The sequence below is a fragment of the Pteropus vampyrus genome, unplaced genomic scaffold (assembly GCF_000151845.1).
Source record: "Pteropus vampyrus isolate Shadow unplaced genomic scaffold, Pvam_2.0 Scaffold71, whole genome shotgun sequence".
NCBI lineage: Eukaryota > Metazoa > Chordata > Mammalia > Chiroptera > Pteropodidae > Pteropus > Pteropus vampyrus.
In genome coordinates, this window is record NW_011888852.1 from 3,464,810 (window position 1) to 3,481,464 (window position 16,655).

Here is a 16,655-nt window from a genome sequence, read left to right on the forward strand (position 1 = left end):
ATCTGAGTATCACTGCCTGAGATTTTTTTTGTTTGTTTCTATTTGCATGGAATATCTTTTTCCATCCCTTCACTTTTAGTCTGTGTGTGTCATTTGATTAAAAGTCAGACCCTTGTAGGCAGCATGTAGATGAGTCTTGTTTTGTTTTTTTTTTTTTACCCATTCTGCTACCCTGTGTCTTTTGATTGGAGCATTTAGTTCATTTACATTTAGAGTAATTATTGCCATTTTCTTCATTGTTTTTGATTGTTTGTTGTTCTCTGTTCCTTTCTTATTCTCTTGATCTATTTCTTTTTTATTTACTGGTTTTCTTTAGTGTCTTGATTGAGTTCCTATCTTTATTCTTCTGTAGTTTGGGTAGATTTTGGTTTGTGGTTACCATCAGGTTCATACATATCCATCTATATCTATAACAACCTGTTTTAAGCTGATAGATAATTTCCAATGCATTTATGAAGTGTTATACTTTTCCCCACACACACTTTTTTTTCATGTCATGTTTTATATCTCTTTGTTTTGTGTATCCCTGACTTTATTTTAGTTACAGTCAATTTTGCTACTTTTGTCCTTTTAACCTTCATATTAGTTTTTAAGTGGTCGATTCACCGTGTTTATTATATATTTGAATTTACAAGTGAGTTTTTTTCTTTCCTGTATCTTATTTCTGGTTATGACCTTTTCTCTTCTGTGTAAAGAAGACCCTTTAACATTTCTTGTGAATTGGTTTAGTGTGACAAACTCCTTTAGTTTTTGCTTGTCTGGGAAACTCCCTTTCCTCCAATTCTGAATGATAACCTTGCAGGGTATAGTCTTGCAGGATATAGTATTCTAGGCTGTTCCTTTCTTTCAGCACCTTAAATATTTCCTTCCTGTCCCTTCTGGCTTGTAAATTTGCTGCTGAGAAATAAGCCGATAGCCTCGTGGGGTTTCACTTATACATGACTTGTTTCCTTCTTGCTATTTTCAAGATTGTCTCTTTATCTTTAACTCTTGCCATATCAATTATAGTATGTCTTGGCGTGGGTCTCTTTGGGTTCATCTTGTTTGGAACTCTGTGCTTCCTGGACCTGGTTGTCATTTCCTTCTCCCAGATTCAGAAAGTCTTCAACCATTATTTCTTCAAATATACTTTCTGCCAGATGTTTTTAGCAGGCCAGTTGTCGTTGGGGCAGGGGTGTGTATTGCCTGGTAGGCAACCTGGCCAGCAGGAGTGGGTTCTAGGTGGAGCATCCTGGTGTTTGAGTGCTTCCTTGTCCTTTTGATCCATGTGGGGCTGCCATTGTGGGTTGGGCTGCCTGGTGTGAATGAGGTATGTCTTATTGCTTTAATTATGTGCTACCTGAGCTGGGTCTGGACTGGGCCTCTTTGTGCTCTTTGCAGTGCCCTACTAGCTTTGTACTTTCCCTGGATGGGGCAGCCCTGTGTACCACCACACTTTGCTAGTTCCACACGCTTTCCAGGTGGGCAGTCCCATGTGTACACACAAAAACATCCCACTGTTTTTCATACATTTTCTCTTTTTGTTTCAATGTCTTTTTTTCTTTGGCTTATCTTCTAATTCACTGATTCTTTCCTTGATGCTAGTAAGTCTGTTGATAAGCCCATTAAAGGCATTATTGTCTCCACTGTATTTTTCATTTGTAGCATTGTTTCTTTTTTACATTTTCTTAGTTTGTGCTGAAATTCCCCATCCATTTATGCATGTTGACTATCTTTTCAACTATTAATTAACTCTTAACATGTAATCATAGTTATTTTAAAATCTGTGTCTGATAGTTCCAACATCTGGTTTGTCTGTGATTCTGATTCTGTTTGGTTTGTGATTCTGATTACATCGATTTTTCTGATTTGTTTATCTTATTTTTTTTTTTTGTATGAAAACTGAATATCAGATATAGGACAGTAGTGGTTGCCATTTGTAGTGTTTATGCCAAATATGCATCTGCCTCTTCTTATGCTGAGTCTCCACTGTTGGGAGTTCAATTATTCTACTCAGAAGTTAAGCGAGGTTTGTGTTTTCTTTTTAGTTATTCTCACTGCTTTTAGTTTATCTACCTTTTCCTGTGGTAATCTGGGGGCTCGTTTGTCAAAATGTTTTACTCAGTGTTCCTATTTTAACCTCATCTTTAGGCTTTCCTTTGATCCTGCACTTCAAAGGGGTTCTCTACACTGTGGCCCCCTCTGCAACAGTAGTCTGCTGTTATTTGTTATTGGATACTTGCAGGTCTGCTGTTTGGGGGACATGTGGTTGTTTTATGTTATTCTGGTTCAGACTTGGTTTCAGGCAGGTGCTGCCCAGGGTCTTGGAAGTCAGGCTTTCCCATTGATCCCACCCATTCCCAAGTGGTTGCAGAATATCTAAATATCAGGACTCAGGATGAACTCCTGCCCCTCTCACAAGAGTTTTGTTTTTTATTCTATTTCTCAGCTTCAGTAGGCTCTCCCGTGCCCTGCAAATGAATGGCTTTGCTGTCCTTTTCATAGATGTAAACTTCGTTTCATAGAGGATGTAGGGATGAGATGGGCTTCGTGTCTTTTCTGTAGCAGTTACTGCTTCCCTCCTTCAGCCCCCAGCAGCGAGGGACTTCCTCATGCTCCATGCTGTCCCAGCCTTCCTCAGGAGTATTGGCGAGGTTTGTGGAGAAGAGCCTGCAAATTACTGCCAACTCCCTTTGTGTCTGCAGCTCTGACAGTTTTATTCTCTTGCATTAGCTCACACTTGAACTTCAGCAATTTATTAAAAGTTTTAGCTGACTTCTTACCAGCTTATATGGTACCCAAGCAAGTTCTTGCATCCCTCCCATGTCTCCTTCAAGGCTCCTGTCTTTAGATTTCAAGGCTAGTTGGTTGGCCTGAAACCTCAGCTCTCAGAGGTTCTAACAGCTGCATCTAAGAGCCTGTAGATTGTCTGGCTTTCTGTTGTCATCAGTGTGGGAGCGACTCTTTCCAGCTTTCTATGGCTAAATGGAAGTTCCTATTCCTAATCGATGATTTTTCAGTTTATATTTTCAAAAAATATGATGTGAACCAGGTACTACGCTAAAAAAAATACTCATGAACTGACCACTACCCCAGGAAACTAATTCGTAGATAGAGCATCGTGCACAGGTGGCTTAGCGAGGTGTGCTTTTGATCACACCCCCATAAGGAAGTGGGAAGGGAGAGTTAGTCAGGAAGAAAGTGATGCCGTTGTAAGGGAGGCCCAAGGCCATTCCATGGGAAAGCTCTGAAGGTGGAATGACTCTTAGGGAGGTCCTCAACTGAGTCAAGGGACCTGGGCCTTTTGTTGCCCATACCACTAGCGTTTGAATGCAGATTGCTCTCAATGAGAAGACTTAACTCTGGGTGAGACAAGTTCCTTCTGGGAGGGATTTGTGTGAGCCATAACCCAGTGGTCCTCCTTTGACCTTTCCAGGGAGTGAGGATCTCTGTCCTAAAGAGGGTTTGCTGATCCACTGCAGTATCTACTACTCTGAAATCTCTTTTATAATATATCAACATTGTTATTTAGTAAGAAAAGTTTTATTACTTCAATTTTACATCACTTATATAAAGCACAATTAGCCTTACTCTTTATATTACTAGGTTTGTTCTTTTGTCTCTGTTAAATAACATATTCTGGACTTTATATTTTTATTTCAGTATAGTTAATTTTTATGCTGTTTTATTTGACTAGCAACTAGAAATGAAGGAATTGTTCCCTTTCAGTTTTTTTTTCATTTTCTTTCCGCCTACAAAACATGGATTTAACGATTTCTAAAACTTCACTCCGAAGAAGCTTTTATAATTATGTAAAGACATTCCAGCATTACATTTCTTGAAACTTGAAAAATGTGTGCTTCAAATATAGTTTACCACATAAAGGAGTGAACCTCTTGCATACAAAAAAATTCTAGTTGGGTTTAATTTTTTGGTGTCCTTGTAATTTTATCTACTTTCTTAATCAGTACATCATGCATTTGAAAATATATATGATTGCGTTAAGGAAGAATGAGAAGAAGATGCCAGTTTTCAATTTAAAAGATCATGGGAAAATGAAATGAGCAAGAGTTTTTTTCAGCTTCATGTTTTGCTTAGTGACTGCAGCCCTGAAAAGTTATAGTTTAAAGAAACTGTTTTTCCGTAGCTTACAGTGTCACAGTTTCTGAGATCTAGGAAGTTTTTACTCACCAGCTATCTACTCTATTTATATTCCATACTAGAAGATTAGTGAAATACAGACAAAATACTTAAAGTCAGTGTTTGTCAATTACTAGTCATAATGTGTAGCTCATTAAGAATTTAACTTGGCAGCATGTAATATTTTGCTATCATTAACACTCTCCTAATCTTGCACCTAATTTTACTTAAGGAAATCGGTTCACTTAGCCACTGCCTGCATTTTCTAATTTACATAGGAATAATTGATTAATAAAATCTACTGTGGAATTTACTTATATAATAATTTCCTTTATATTTGGCCTGTATCTTTTAATTACATTGCTGAAGGGTACATAATTATTTTCATTCTTGATTTATTATTATGCATATCCATTTTATATGTTTTAAGAAATGAATAAAGAAGTTTAAGAACTTTAATATGCCAAACTAAAATATTAAGTGTTTATTGTATTTTTGACATTATGCTAAGGACCTAGGAGAATACAAAAAATTGAAATCAAAAGTAAGTGAAAGTTATAACTATAAATTGGCACAAACACAAGGTAGTTTATTAAAATACAACTCACGATATAAGCAGTGTCCTAAATAAAAGTAGCATGTTTTGCTAGAATTCTAAAACATATAACATTTGAAAATAATCAACACTTTGTTGTGCAGCATATTTATAAAGGGGATTTATTTAGAAACGAGATGCTTTTTTTGCTGATTCTTTTTTTTTTTGCTGATTCATGTATTTACAGTTACCTTGGCCTTAGATGTGTTTCCAGGCCAGTTACATTTGGTAAGATTTGATAATTTGCAGCCACGAGTTTTCTTAACCTTTTTTCTCCCATGAGTTAATTATATTTTTATTCAAATAAATTTCTCAGAATTTATAAACCTCTGTAAACAAGATTTCCTAATTCAGATAAAGACCAATACATAATTGTGGTTTTTAAAACTGTAATAATAATCCCTTAATGTTTTAAGTCATAGTGTTTTAATCCAGGCTATAGAATTTCATGTAAAGCATTATTATTTTCTTTGAATGTTTTGTTTTCCTATAGTTGGTAATTTTGCTAGAATAGTTGATAAATTTTCCAAGCTGCAACAGTAATTTTCTTCATGGAAATCAGTAATTCTCTTTCTTAAAAGAATTTGCACTTACTATACAGAAAAATAGCCACAGTCAAAATAGCATCACAAGCATCATTCGTGTGACCTGAAGGGAATAAAAAAGAATAGAGCAGGGAGAGATGGAAGGATAGCCAGAGAGAATGCATTTCAGCCTGGAGTCGAAGATTCTCTGTGTAGGGCCCAAGAACATATGCAGATATTAAGAAGTTACAAGAGCGTTAAGATTAGAAACGTCACTCAAGACTGTGGAGGGCAAATTCTGCATCTAGTGCACTTCTGTATTATTTCTGCATAAAAAATGCCTGCGACTAACTAGATGTTTTTTGAATAAATGAAAAATAAACTTTCAAATAAAATGGAAAAGTTACTACTTAGTCTAGTCTTTTCCCTAAATTAATTAAAATATGCCAGTTTTTCTTACAAAGTAATTTTCCACGGAACCTTGTTTTCTTCTGGTAATTAAATGTTATTTCTATTTTTAAAATAAAACAAGGAGTTTTTAATAAGTTCTGCCTTATTAAAAATTTTTTTTTAATTTCTTCTTTTACATGTTAACGGATAAATTTTTCGTATATGCCTTGCAGTTGGGAAAAAGTTTTTCATTGTGTGTTTCTCTTAGATGGTAATTCAAATAGCAATAGAAGCACAATATGTTTTGTTTTTGTTTTTCTTTATAATGGGTGATTATTTGCTAGGTGATAGAGGAAGGTATAAAGCTGAGATTCATGTTTATACCGTTTCCTTTGAGAATTTAAATTATGTAAGGACAAAGATCCCATACAGTGTTTACTTTCCTTTAAAGTACATTGTGAGGAATCTTTAAATATTATCAACAAAAACCTGTCCATTTTCTTTAAGGTGAAACTTTTCCATTTAGATTTTGTTGTTGTTCAATAGAGAAATCTGGCAGTATTATTTGATAATGATTTTTCTGTATTTAAAAGCTTTGATCTCTTGCTGGGTAAATTGTTACATTGTTTGGCCCCTAATAGAAAATTAAAATTATGGTTGCAGGATGATAAGTATAAGCATCATATAATATTCTATTAAATTTTATGAGAAAATAGTTGCAAAATATTTTATAGGGATTCATTCACTGAGAAATGTCTGTTTTTATCCATTATCCTTAAACCAAGGTAATTACTATATTAATATATAAGAATATATTATTACACGCACATGTATTTAGTTGTTTAGTTTCCATTTGATATTTAACTTAATCACCAAGAACAGTATTTTTGCAATGCCGAAGCCTCTAAATCACACAAAAGCCTGTAAAATTTGGAAAAAAAGTCTTAAACTAAGGACTAAAACTGTTCCTGGCTTTAATGAGAAAGTCGTACGTTATGATCCAATAATATAACTATGATGTCAACCTCTGTAAATCTAGAATTTTTCTGAAGTAATTTTACTCTCATAAATTAATCTTAAGTAAAAATAAATATTCACGCTTCACTCAGAATTCAGCTGCAGAAACGAAGAACGTTAATTATATCTAGATTTTTCTCCTCTTCGTAGGTTCACACTTCCCGTTCCTACTTAGCTTTCCTTAGTGTGATCGCTTTAGCTGAGAACAGTCGTAGGACATGATCCTGGAGATTCGACTGAATGAATGAAATAGTAGAGCCCAAAAGGAAGTTCTGTCTGCATTCACGAAAAGTCAGAATAGCTTTTTATTATTATCATTCTGTGATGTTAGGTAACCGTTCCTTTGCTAGCCGTTTTATTACCAGTTACTAGTAGCAAATACTCTCATCAAAAGTTATCCTCAAAGTGTGCTTCCTGGATCAGCAGTCTTAGGCCACCTGGGAATTTGTTAGGAGTGCCGATTCACGGTACACCCAGAGGCCTGCCCCATCAGAAACTGGGGTGGAGTTCTGGGAGCCCATGTTCAAACAGGCCTTGCAGGTGGTTCTGATCTACATCGAAGCCTGAGAGCCAGCTTTGTAGAGAGGTGCTTGCATCGGGAAGAAAAGAGTAGGGAGAACATTGAAGACTTTATCTTGGGCAAGTCTGGGAAGTCTCACCCACGTCTATTTTTCCTGCCTAAAGTTGTTCCTCCAGAATAGTCTCTTTAAGTGTTTGTGGAAGTGCCCAGATCTGAGTTCCCTCCTCAGTTCTCCTTTCTCTAAAGTTATTTACCCACGTAAGAGGAGACAAAGGCAGATAGCAAAGGCAGCGTGCTAACGGTGAGGTTTGTGGATACAAAGGATTCAGGACAGAAGGCATCCTAGATTACTTCCTAATCCCTAGTTAATAATTTAATTGCTTAAAAATATAATAATTCAGTTTTAAATATTAGTAATATACTGCAAATTATTCTATAAGTAATTACCTTTTTGTCATCATGTTTTCCTCATATGTAACAAAAATGTTACTTAGCATTGCGGCAGAACTTTTATGATTTTGAAGCATTGTTTAATTCCTTCCTTTACATGTCTTCTGTGTAGAATGAGCTGTCATCCAACATTATATTATTAAACAGATTTTTTAAAAATGTATCAGTCACATTTTATAAGAGTAAATAAAGATATATTTTATTCAGAATAGCAGTCACTGTGTCCAGGCACTTTTCTGTGCACTTTACATGGCTGGGCTCACTTAATCCTCAAGGGGCAGGTACTATGATCATTTTCATTTTGCAGGCACAGGAAATCTAATGTCCCAAGGTCGCCTAGGAAATCTAATGTCCCAAGGTCGCCTAGGTCACAGGTGATAGAACCAGCGCTGCAGGCCAAACAGTCACACTCCAAAGCATGTTTTTTATTCTCCTGAGCAGAGTTATTTTTTTTTCCCATGTTTTTTTCTTTTATACAAACTATTCAGGGTGTTTTCAAAAATGTCAAACAGTTGTTATGTGTGGTCATTACAACTTACAACTTTATACTGAAGAATATAAATTATAATGCAGGGACTGGTAAATAAAATTAAGTGTGCTTATGAAAGGTAACTTGCCTACTCTGGCAAAGCAATTCAACTGTATTACACTGAATTCCAGTTATTCTCTTATTTGTTTAGCTTTTCAGAGAATTTCCAGGGGACTCTTGAGATCAAGAGTTAATTCTTAATAATAGGCACAGTGATCCATTGTTCAAAACCATTTTTCCTTGATGGATAGAAAGATAGACAAAGAAGACATTCAAGAATTTCTTTCTTGAAGCCCCTTATGAAGAGGGTCTCTGGCCCTTGCTGGTTCCAGAACCCCGATTCCTTTCACCATGTAGGCATTCTATTTTAGCTGCAGTCTTTTGAGTGGCCTCATGACTAATGTGAAACTGCACAGCGTGTCCCTTCTACATGAAGCTGTTATTATTCAGTGGGTTAGAATTGGACTTTTATAATTTTCAAAGATAATAATTTAGAAGTAAAGTTTATTTCACTTTTTATTTTGAATTATATTTACTAGTCTTTATGTCTTAATTTCAACAGCATCACTGCAAAACTTGAAAGAGCTTTAGAAAAAGTTGCTCCTCTTCTTCGTGAAATTTTTGTAGACTTTGCCCCATTCCTATCTCGTACACTTCTTGGCAGTCATGGACAAGAGCTATTGATAGAAGGTATGATTTCTCTCTATATTCTAATTATTTTAGTTTCCTATAATGTATCTGTTAATCATGGCATAATTTGTAATTCTGGAGAAATATTTATTGCCAAAAGAATGCAAAGACATTGTTTCCACAAACTTTAAGATATTCATATATGCTTTCTCCTTATTCCTGTTTTTCAAATAGCATGTTTACACAGTCAATGTTATTGCACAGCTAATAACACAGTGAAGAACTGAGACAAAGTGTGGGAATGGGAGGTTCTGGTTTGCATGATCCCAGTCTCTTGGGACTGCTGTATATCTGTCACGAGGATGGCGTGTTTACTAAGCAAAGGTCTCTAAAAACTCCTTCTCACTCTAAGAGCCAGGCTTCGTTAAGCAACTTTTCTTATTCACATAACGTGTGTGATATGAGCATGCTTAACTGAGAAAATGAAAAGAAATTCTTAACGGGGAGTTGATGAAGCTGTTGTCTTTTACTCAGCAGCAGCTTCAATGGAGTGAGGAGGCAAAGAAGGTAAATTAACTGTCATGAAGATTTCATTTATGCACCTGTAACAGGAGAGCAGCTTTCAAAAAAAATGTTATCTGGAGCCTTATTTATTTTGTAAAACGTTTTGTTTTATAACTGTTAGCGAACATCAGCAAGGGCAGTCAAACTCCAGATGCTCCTGCGGGTGAACGATGGCTTTAGCTGCTGCTCTTTGGGTTTAGCAGCCGTATGTGTACCTTTCTGCTTTTCATTTCCTGTTTACTGTAGAAGTTTTCCTGAGCCTGTTCCTTCACTGTCTCAACCGCTTTCACACAATCTGTTTCTGCTCGGGGCACAGTAATAGTTCCTAACTGGACCGAGTTGAAGTCTTGCTCCACTGCTTCCTGAGCTCTATGCCCTTTGAGACTTACCTGACCATTTCGTAGCTGAGTTCCTCTCTGTAAGAAGTTGTAAGAAGCAGTCAATGACAGTGCCTCTCTGTAAGAAGACTGTAAGAAGCAGTCAATGACAGTGCCTCTCTCACAGGGCTCCTGGGAGGGGTAAATTCCACAATGCAAATAAAGCTCTCAAAACAGTGACACGTGGCAGGCTGTCCATTTTTTAAAAACAAAATATTGAGTTCTTGCTCTAGTTTAAGCACTTGGAATATATTAGTAAATAACGGACAAAGACCACTGCCTTGTGGAGCCTACATTCTAGCAAGGAGAGACAATAAATAAGCATTAAACGTAATAAATAATTACATTATATAGAATGTTAGAAGCTAGTAAATGCTATATAAAAGGGTAAGTACAACACAAGAGTTTGGAATTACGGAAATAGCAGGTTAGATTGCGGTTTTAAAGAGGATGACTGATTTTAAGTAGGCCAATGGTAAAAGCTACCTTTGAGCAAAGCCTTAAAAGAGGCGAGCAGTACAGCTTACCAGAACAGTATTGTTCTAGGCAGAGAGAATATCAGTGCCGTGATTCTGTAGTGTGTGTAACTTTTATAATAAGAAAAAGATTCAGTAATTATTACTGAAAAAAATAAATCTTAAATGTTTCCTCATTCCTTTAAAAGTCTTTTATTTTTTTATATATGTATATCTTTTACTAAAATTTGCAGAATAAATTCGTAGTTACCAAAAACATACTAAAATAAACAGAATAAATTTAGTAATGTAGCAATGGTAGTAATGGGTCCTGTACTATTATTAAAACTGGGACACAAATTCAGCACCAGGTTTGAAGGATTTAAGTTATAAGACTCACATTACTGGTCCCTAAGTAACAGTTTGCGATAATTTTAAAATGTAAGGAATTGCTATCAGATAACTTTTTAACTGCTCTATGTTGGTCAGTCAGGACCCCACGTGTTAGCCCCTTTTCCAGAAATTTTTACGGCCATATATCTCAACTCCTTTTACTTCCCAGCACTGCAAAGAGAAAGTAGGAGAAATGGCTGGGTAATTGAGAGCTGTTTTCCTTGGGCTTTCATAAGTTTACCTCAAATGTTCTGAATTGAGTCAAAAGAGCATTAAGAATATTCCTCTTGGATTTTTAAAAAAGTGACTATGCTGAAAATGAGACATTAGAACAAGTTACATATTGAAAGTTCACTTTTTGGTTGTCTGACAGAATACAATTTTGTAACTTTCTTGCAACCAAAGAATTTTAATACATCCTGTATTTAAGACTGTGGAGATAATGTTCATATGTCTTTTTCGTTGTTGTTGTTAAAATGATTTTTCATAATAAAATGATAGCAAATGGTAGCTTTTAGGTTTTGAGTTTTGATTTTTAAATACCATTACTTGGCAAAGTATAAAATTGACAACTGTTAAGATATGGTCCTTCAAATTTCTGCCAGTTTATGTAATCCAAAAATCTAGAAACCTCTGCTGTGTAACAGAACTACATTTGGTATCCTTTACAATTTAGTTATAATCTTCTTTTTCAGACTTATCTCCATGCTCTTGCTATAGAACACAGTCCTTAAACCTGCAAACAGGTTATGCATTATCACATTTCCCTGTTTTTGTACAACTCTTCCTTCTGCATTGGATCTTTTTCCTTTTTTCTCTCCCCAGAATTACTCTTATTCTTGAGTCCTGCTTCAGGTTTCTTATGCCAAATTAATGCCTTGTCTTCGTGGTCCTGTGCCATTTTATTTATACAGTATTAATTAACATATTTTTCACTTGTAGCTAGGAAGTATGTTATCGTTTATATTAACATTGCCAACTTAGATTTTAGTACATGATATTCAGTATTTTTCCTTGTATTTGAATAGAACATTATTTTTGTTAGTGATCATTTTTGGTTCAGAAAAGTTTTGAAAATAAGAGAAGATAGGTAAAATTGTGTGTTGTGTGTGAGAATTCCCAGTATTGATCATTCACACCCACGAGCTGGCTGCTGTAGTCACCCGAGGTTAATTCTTGCTCTCCACCCCAGCCTACAGAAATACGTGTCCTTTCATGTTCTCGTTCTTGAATGTATACTCTTCATCATTCTTTCTTTTCCTCTCTCTTTCATTTCCCTTTTTATCTCTGATTTGATACATAATTCCCTTCCGCTGAGAAAAAAAATGTTAAACTGTTGTGAAGAACTCATTAGATTTACATGATAAAAATATCTTTACCCCGGCTATTGAATAGTTCTGTTTTAAAAAAATAGTACTTGTGATGAGTAAATCTCATTGCTTTTGACTTTATCCTATATACGTATGATAGGAACAAAGGTGGATTTAGGTTACTGAAGGTATTTTAATGTCTTACAAAAAGAAAAGTGATGATAAATGTATTTGAATTGCATTTTTGTGTGTTATTTTATACTTAGTTTTTCTTAACCATGCATGTGTTCATTTAAATTTTTTTCTTATATAATAATTAATCATCGATAGTTTATATTGTTATGTCCTTTAAAGACTAAAATAATGTTCTTTCATTTTTTAAATTTCTCACTTTTATTAGGCAACCTGACTTAAATTTATTCTTGTATAATTCAGGAGTAGTCAATGTAGTTCACATCTTTTAAGGTCACTCATTAACAGTTGCTGTTTTTCCATATCTTTTGGTGCTTATACATTTCTCTTGGCAATAATTAAGTATTTTTGAAGACTAGTTATTTAGAACGTACTGAATTTTCTCTAAGAAATTTCTTCTAGCTTATAAATTTGTAAATCAATAAATACATAAAAATTAGAGTAGGTATGTATGCAAGTATCAACCCCTCCCAGCCTGAGATGACAAAACAACCTTTGGTGAAAAATCGTCGTGTTTATTTGGCGTGTCGCAGCAATGGAGAAGGTACTTTAGGGGACTGTGGAGCTTTTCTTAAAGGAGTTGAGAGGTGCCTATTTTAAAATTTGGATTTAAGTAAGTAGGGCCAGTTTCAGATGGGTTGCCAACTGTCAGGAAGTGGGTTAGAGCTTGATAATTTTTATCGAGGAGGCCTAAGAACCTAGAGTTATAATTAGTAATAAAGGTCTAGAGTTATGATTAGTAATAAAGAAGCAGTAGTCACCAAGTTAATTAGAAGAGGAGATGCTTAGGAGTGTGTGAGTGTTTGTGTGTGACAGCAGGGTCCTTCACTCTGTCTGGTTTCACCGTGGCACAGAGTGGCCCTGTGAATCACTGTTCATATTCTGTGAGCATTTTATGTTTGAGAAATCACAAGAATATTAAAGGTAACTTAATTATCATGAGGTTAACAGCAGAAATGCTTTCTCCCCTTAAGCATTTACGGGCAGAAAATGAAATGTAGTTAGACTTTGGGCAGCCTGGAAATGGGCGAGGGGAGTCAATAGTCAAGGCCACTCCCTTTGACTCTCAAGGCAACCTCATATTCTCCTATTTTTGTTTCTCTGTGTATCAGCTTATTTTTTCTAAGACTAATGTCACCATCCTAGTCATTAAGCGTAGAATTCCATTCATGACTCCGAACGTGCTTTTAATATAAATATCTTTTATCATTTGACTATAGTTACTACCTAGCAAAAGAAAATCTGAGTGGCTTAACCTTGGGTTAGGTGTCTACCCCTTTTATATTAGTTCAGACTGATGTGGGTGGGAGGGATGAGGTTGAGTGTAAAACATGTAGGCTGCCCCTTAAGTTACATATAAGTTGAAACATATTAGAGAAGGATGGTAGCAGTATAAGAGATGTCACTAAGTTGTCTACTATACTTTTAGTGACATTAATATATATTTTATTAAAATCATATAACCAATATCATTTCCAAGACAAGCATGTTTTTAAAGTATCTAAATATTGCATGAAATTTCTACCTTCACCAAAAGAGAGCATCCTTGAAATATTATTATAAAAGGAATGAACCCAGTGAAGCGCTTATCACACTTGGATTATTTATAGTAAAATGGCCATCTAGTTATAAAAACTTTTGCATGTTTATTTTAAATTAAAAAAAAATACCTTAAATGTAATTTCAGAAGTTATTTTAAAATTGCAATAATATGAAAAACTGTACATGACAAATTCTGGGTAGATGGCAATGGGGGCAGGGCAGAGTTTTTAAATATCCCTGAATTCCTCCATTAAAAACAGACAGAACAATAAGTGAAATAATAACTACAATAACAACAAGTAGATACCTACAATGAAAGTAGGTGACAGAGTGTCCCATTGAACCCCAAAATGTGATTGGGCAGGAATGATCCAGTTACAGGGTTAAGATATATGTAGTATCAGCAGATGCATGGAAGAAATGGTGGGACACAGGAGAGCATCTGAGTATCCTGGTCTATAAATACAACCTGGAAAACCTAGAGGGCTAAAACAAGGAAGCTTTTACACACAATAAAAGCAGATGAGTCCGAGGGTTCCACAGTAAGGTTGTCAGAGGCTAGAGCCATCTAGGCATATGAAAAATTAATCCACAGTTCCCTTCCAGAACGAAGTCTCATGCCGGGGTGAAACTACTATGAATACAATCCAAACTAAGCAACAAAAGGGCAAGAGCCACAAAAAGAAAGTCCAAAAAATACTGAGGAAGACAGAGCTAGTAGATCTCATGAAGTAGCCTGTCATATTTTTCAAAACTACATGAAAACAAACAAAAGACATGTCTAGAACTTGAAGAAAGAGGAAAAAAATATCTAAAAGTTATCTAAAAGTTCAGGTAAACTGATTGAACAGAACTAATAAGTAGCAATAAAAAGATCTTAATCCCATGTATTGCAATAAGAAAAATGAGAGTGAATAGAAAAACACCCCCGGACCATAAAAACATGCTAGAAAAAAAGGTGAAAGGTTTTTAAATTAGCTAAGTGACATTAGAAAATGATAGAAGATATTAAACAACAATTTAAATAAGAATTTAGAGAATCTCATAAATGCAGTAGTAGAAATTAGGAAAGAGTTGGAAGTAAAGGGAAAAATAATTTTAGAAATGAAGGATAAATTAGAAGAAATAAAAAAATAAACTTTATAGTTAAGGCATAAGAGAAATATAAGATAAAAAGAAATTCTAAATGTCAAAAAAATAATGACTAAAAGGACTAGAAAAGATGAGGGACAAATTTAGAATTCCAACATACATATGAATTTCCAAAGAAGAAAGTCAAAGCAAAGAGCAGAAAAATAATGGGATCAGTTATTCAAAGAAACTCCTAGAATTAAAAGATTTTGAAAATTCTATTTAAAAGGTACACTGAATATCCGAGAAAGTACATCAGATGACCAACATTGAGACGTATTCTTAAAATAAATAGACTTTAAAAAGAATAAAAAACATTTCATGCATCTAGATAAAAATACAAATTATCTTATAATTGAAAGAAAATCACATTGCCATCATACATTTTGAGAGACGTATTTTCTACCACAAAAAAATGGAGTAGGAAGGGACGAAATGTCAGTCAAACTGACTTTCATGTATAGAGACTAATGATAAACCGTTAACAAGTGAGAATTCAGTGACTGTTATTCCCATGCACCTCTCCTGCAAAATCTGCTGCACAGCAAGCATCAGGCAACTAAACTTACTGGAAAGATACAAACATACGGACCCATGTTGACCATCAATATGGATACATTTGGAAAACTATCTAAGTGGTGGTTATATGGGAGAGAGTATAGAATAGAATGACTGTATTTTTTGAAAACTGAAAAAAGTAGGGGGACAGTAATTCTATTTGTAATGGCATTATTGGTATTTATATGAAAGTGTTCCATGTTGGATAAAACTAATTAGTATTTATTGACATTCTAATTATTTTATTCTATGTACTTGAAAATCAGGATTCTTATTAAATAAAGGAATGTAGATGTAAAATAGAAGAGTTTAAGTGAAAGCATTTACTTCTGAATTTGAATTGGACGTTACAAATGCTAAATTATCACGTACTTGCACACGCGCATACTGCCTCCCCGGCCCCTCCCCCCCCCACACACACACACACTACCCCATCTCCTGCTTGGCTGAGACTCAATGACCAAGTCAGTAGCAGTGAGCACACCTAAAGTCCAGGTTATAAGTCTTAAAATTTCATTTGACATTCTGAAAGAAACCAGAGCTTCTTGGAGGAATGGGTGATCTCAAGGCCAGGGAGGGAAATGTTCATGATTCGCCTGCAACATTTGGTGATACCAAAAACCAGGGAAGACTGTCAAAAGGGCTCAGGAACTTGAAGACACTCTTACTGGCCAAAGATGGAGAATTTTGAGCATCAGTAAGTATAATTACTGCAGTGCATTAACATATGCACGTGTTGGAATCTGTGAGTTATAAGGATGACTTTTAAGTGATTTGTAGAATTTGTAGGATGATAGGGAACCAACACATTATTTTGAAAACTGATAAAGGAAAGAAGTATCCTGTCATTTGTAAATTATGTCATTTGTGTTATCAAATCATTAATGAGGGAAGCTTTATCTTTATATGCATAGATGTGATAAATGATGGAATGATATTTGTGTTAGATTATTACCATTTAGCATCCCCTCAGGAATTAATAGATCTTAGCATCAATTGCTGCTAACATCACAGAAAGAGATAACTAGACAACCAGATGGGTGAAATACCATCACCCATCAAGCCTGACTGACTGACAAAATGATTGAATGAATGAATGAATTCAAATAAAGCTGAATAAAGCCTAGCATTTTAAACTCTACCATGGGATTTTCATCATCAAAACTAACATTGGTGAAAATTCTATGGTACAACTGACTTGGTTTCTTCAGAATAAACAGGAAAAAAAAAAGATAGGGGGAAAACTGTAAATTAACAGAGCTTTAAAAGATATGTCAAAAAATTGGTAAAATTAAGTTGTTTATAGATTTAAATATCAATTAGGTGATAAACTTTAAAGAAAACCAAAGCGATTATCAT

At 35.0% G+C, this 16,655-nt stretch overlaps 1 protein-coding gene across 1 annotated transcript in view; it reads left to right on the top strand.

Moving 5' to 3' along the window:
• NBEA (neurobeachin) overlaps positions 1-16,655 on the top strand; it is a 600,762-nt gene that overhangs the window by 212,164 nt on the left and 371,943 nt on the right. The window contains exon 33 of the mRNA XM_023531608.1: positions 8,707-8,834. Coding sequence (XP_023387376.1) covers positions 8,707-8,834 — 128 coding nt within the window. The remainder of the gene's footprint in view (positions 1-8,706; positions 8,835-16,655) is intronic.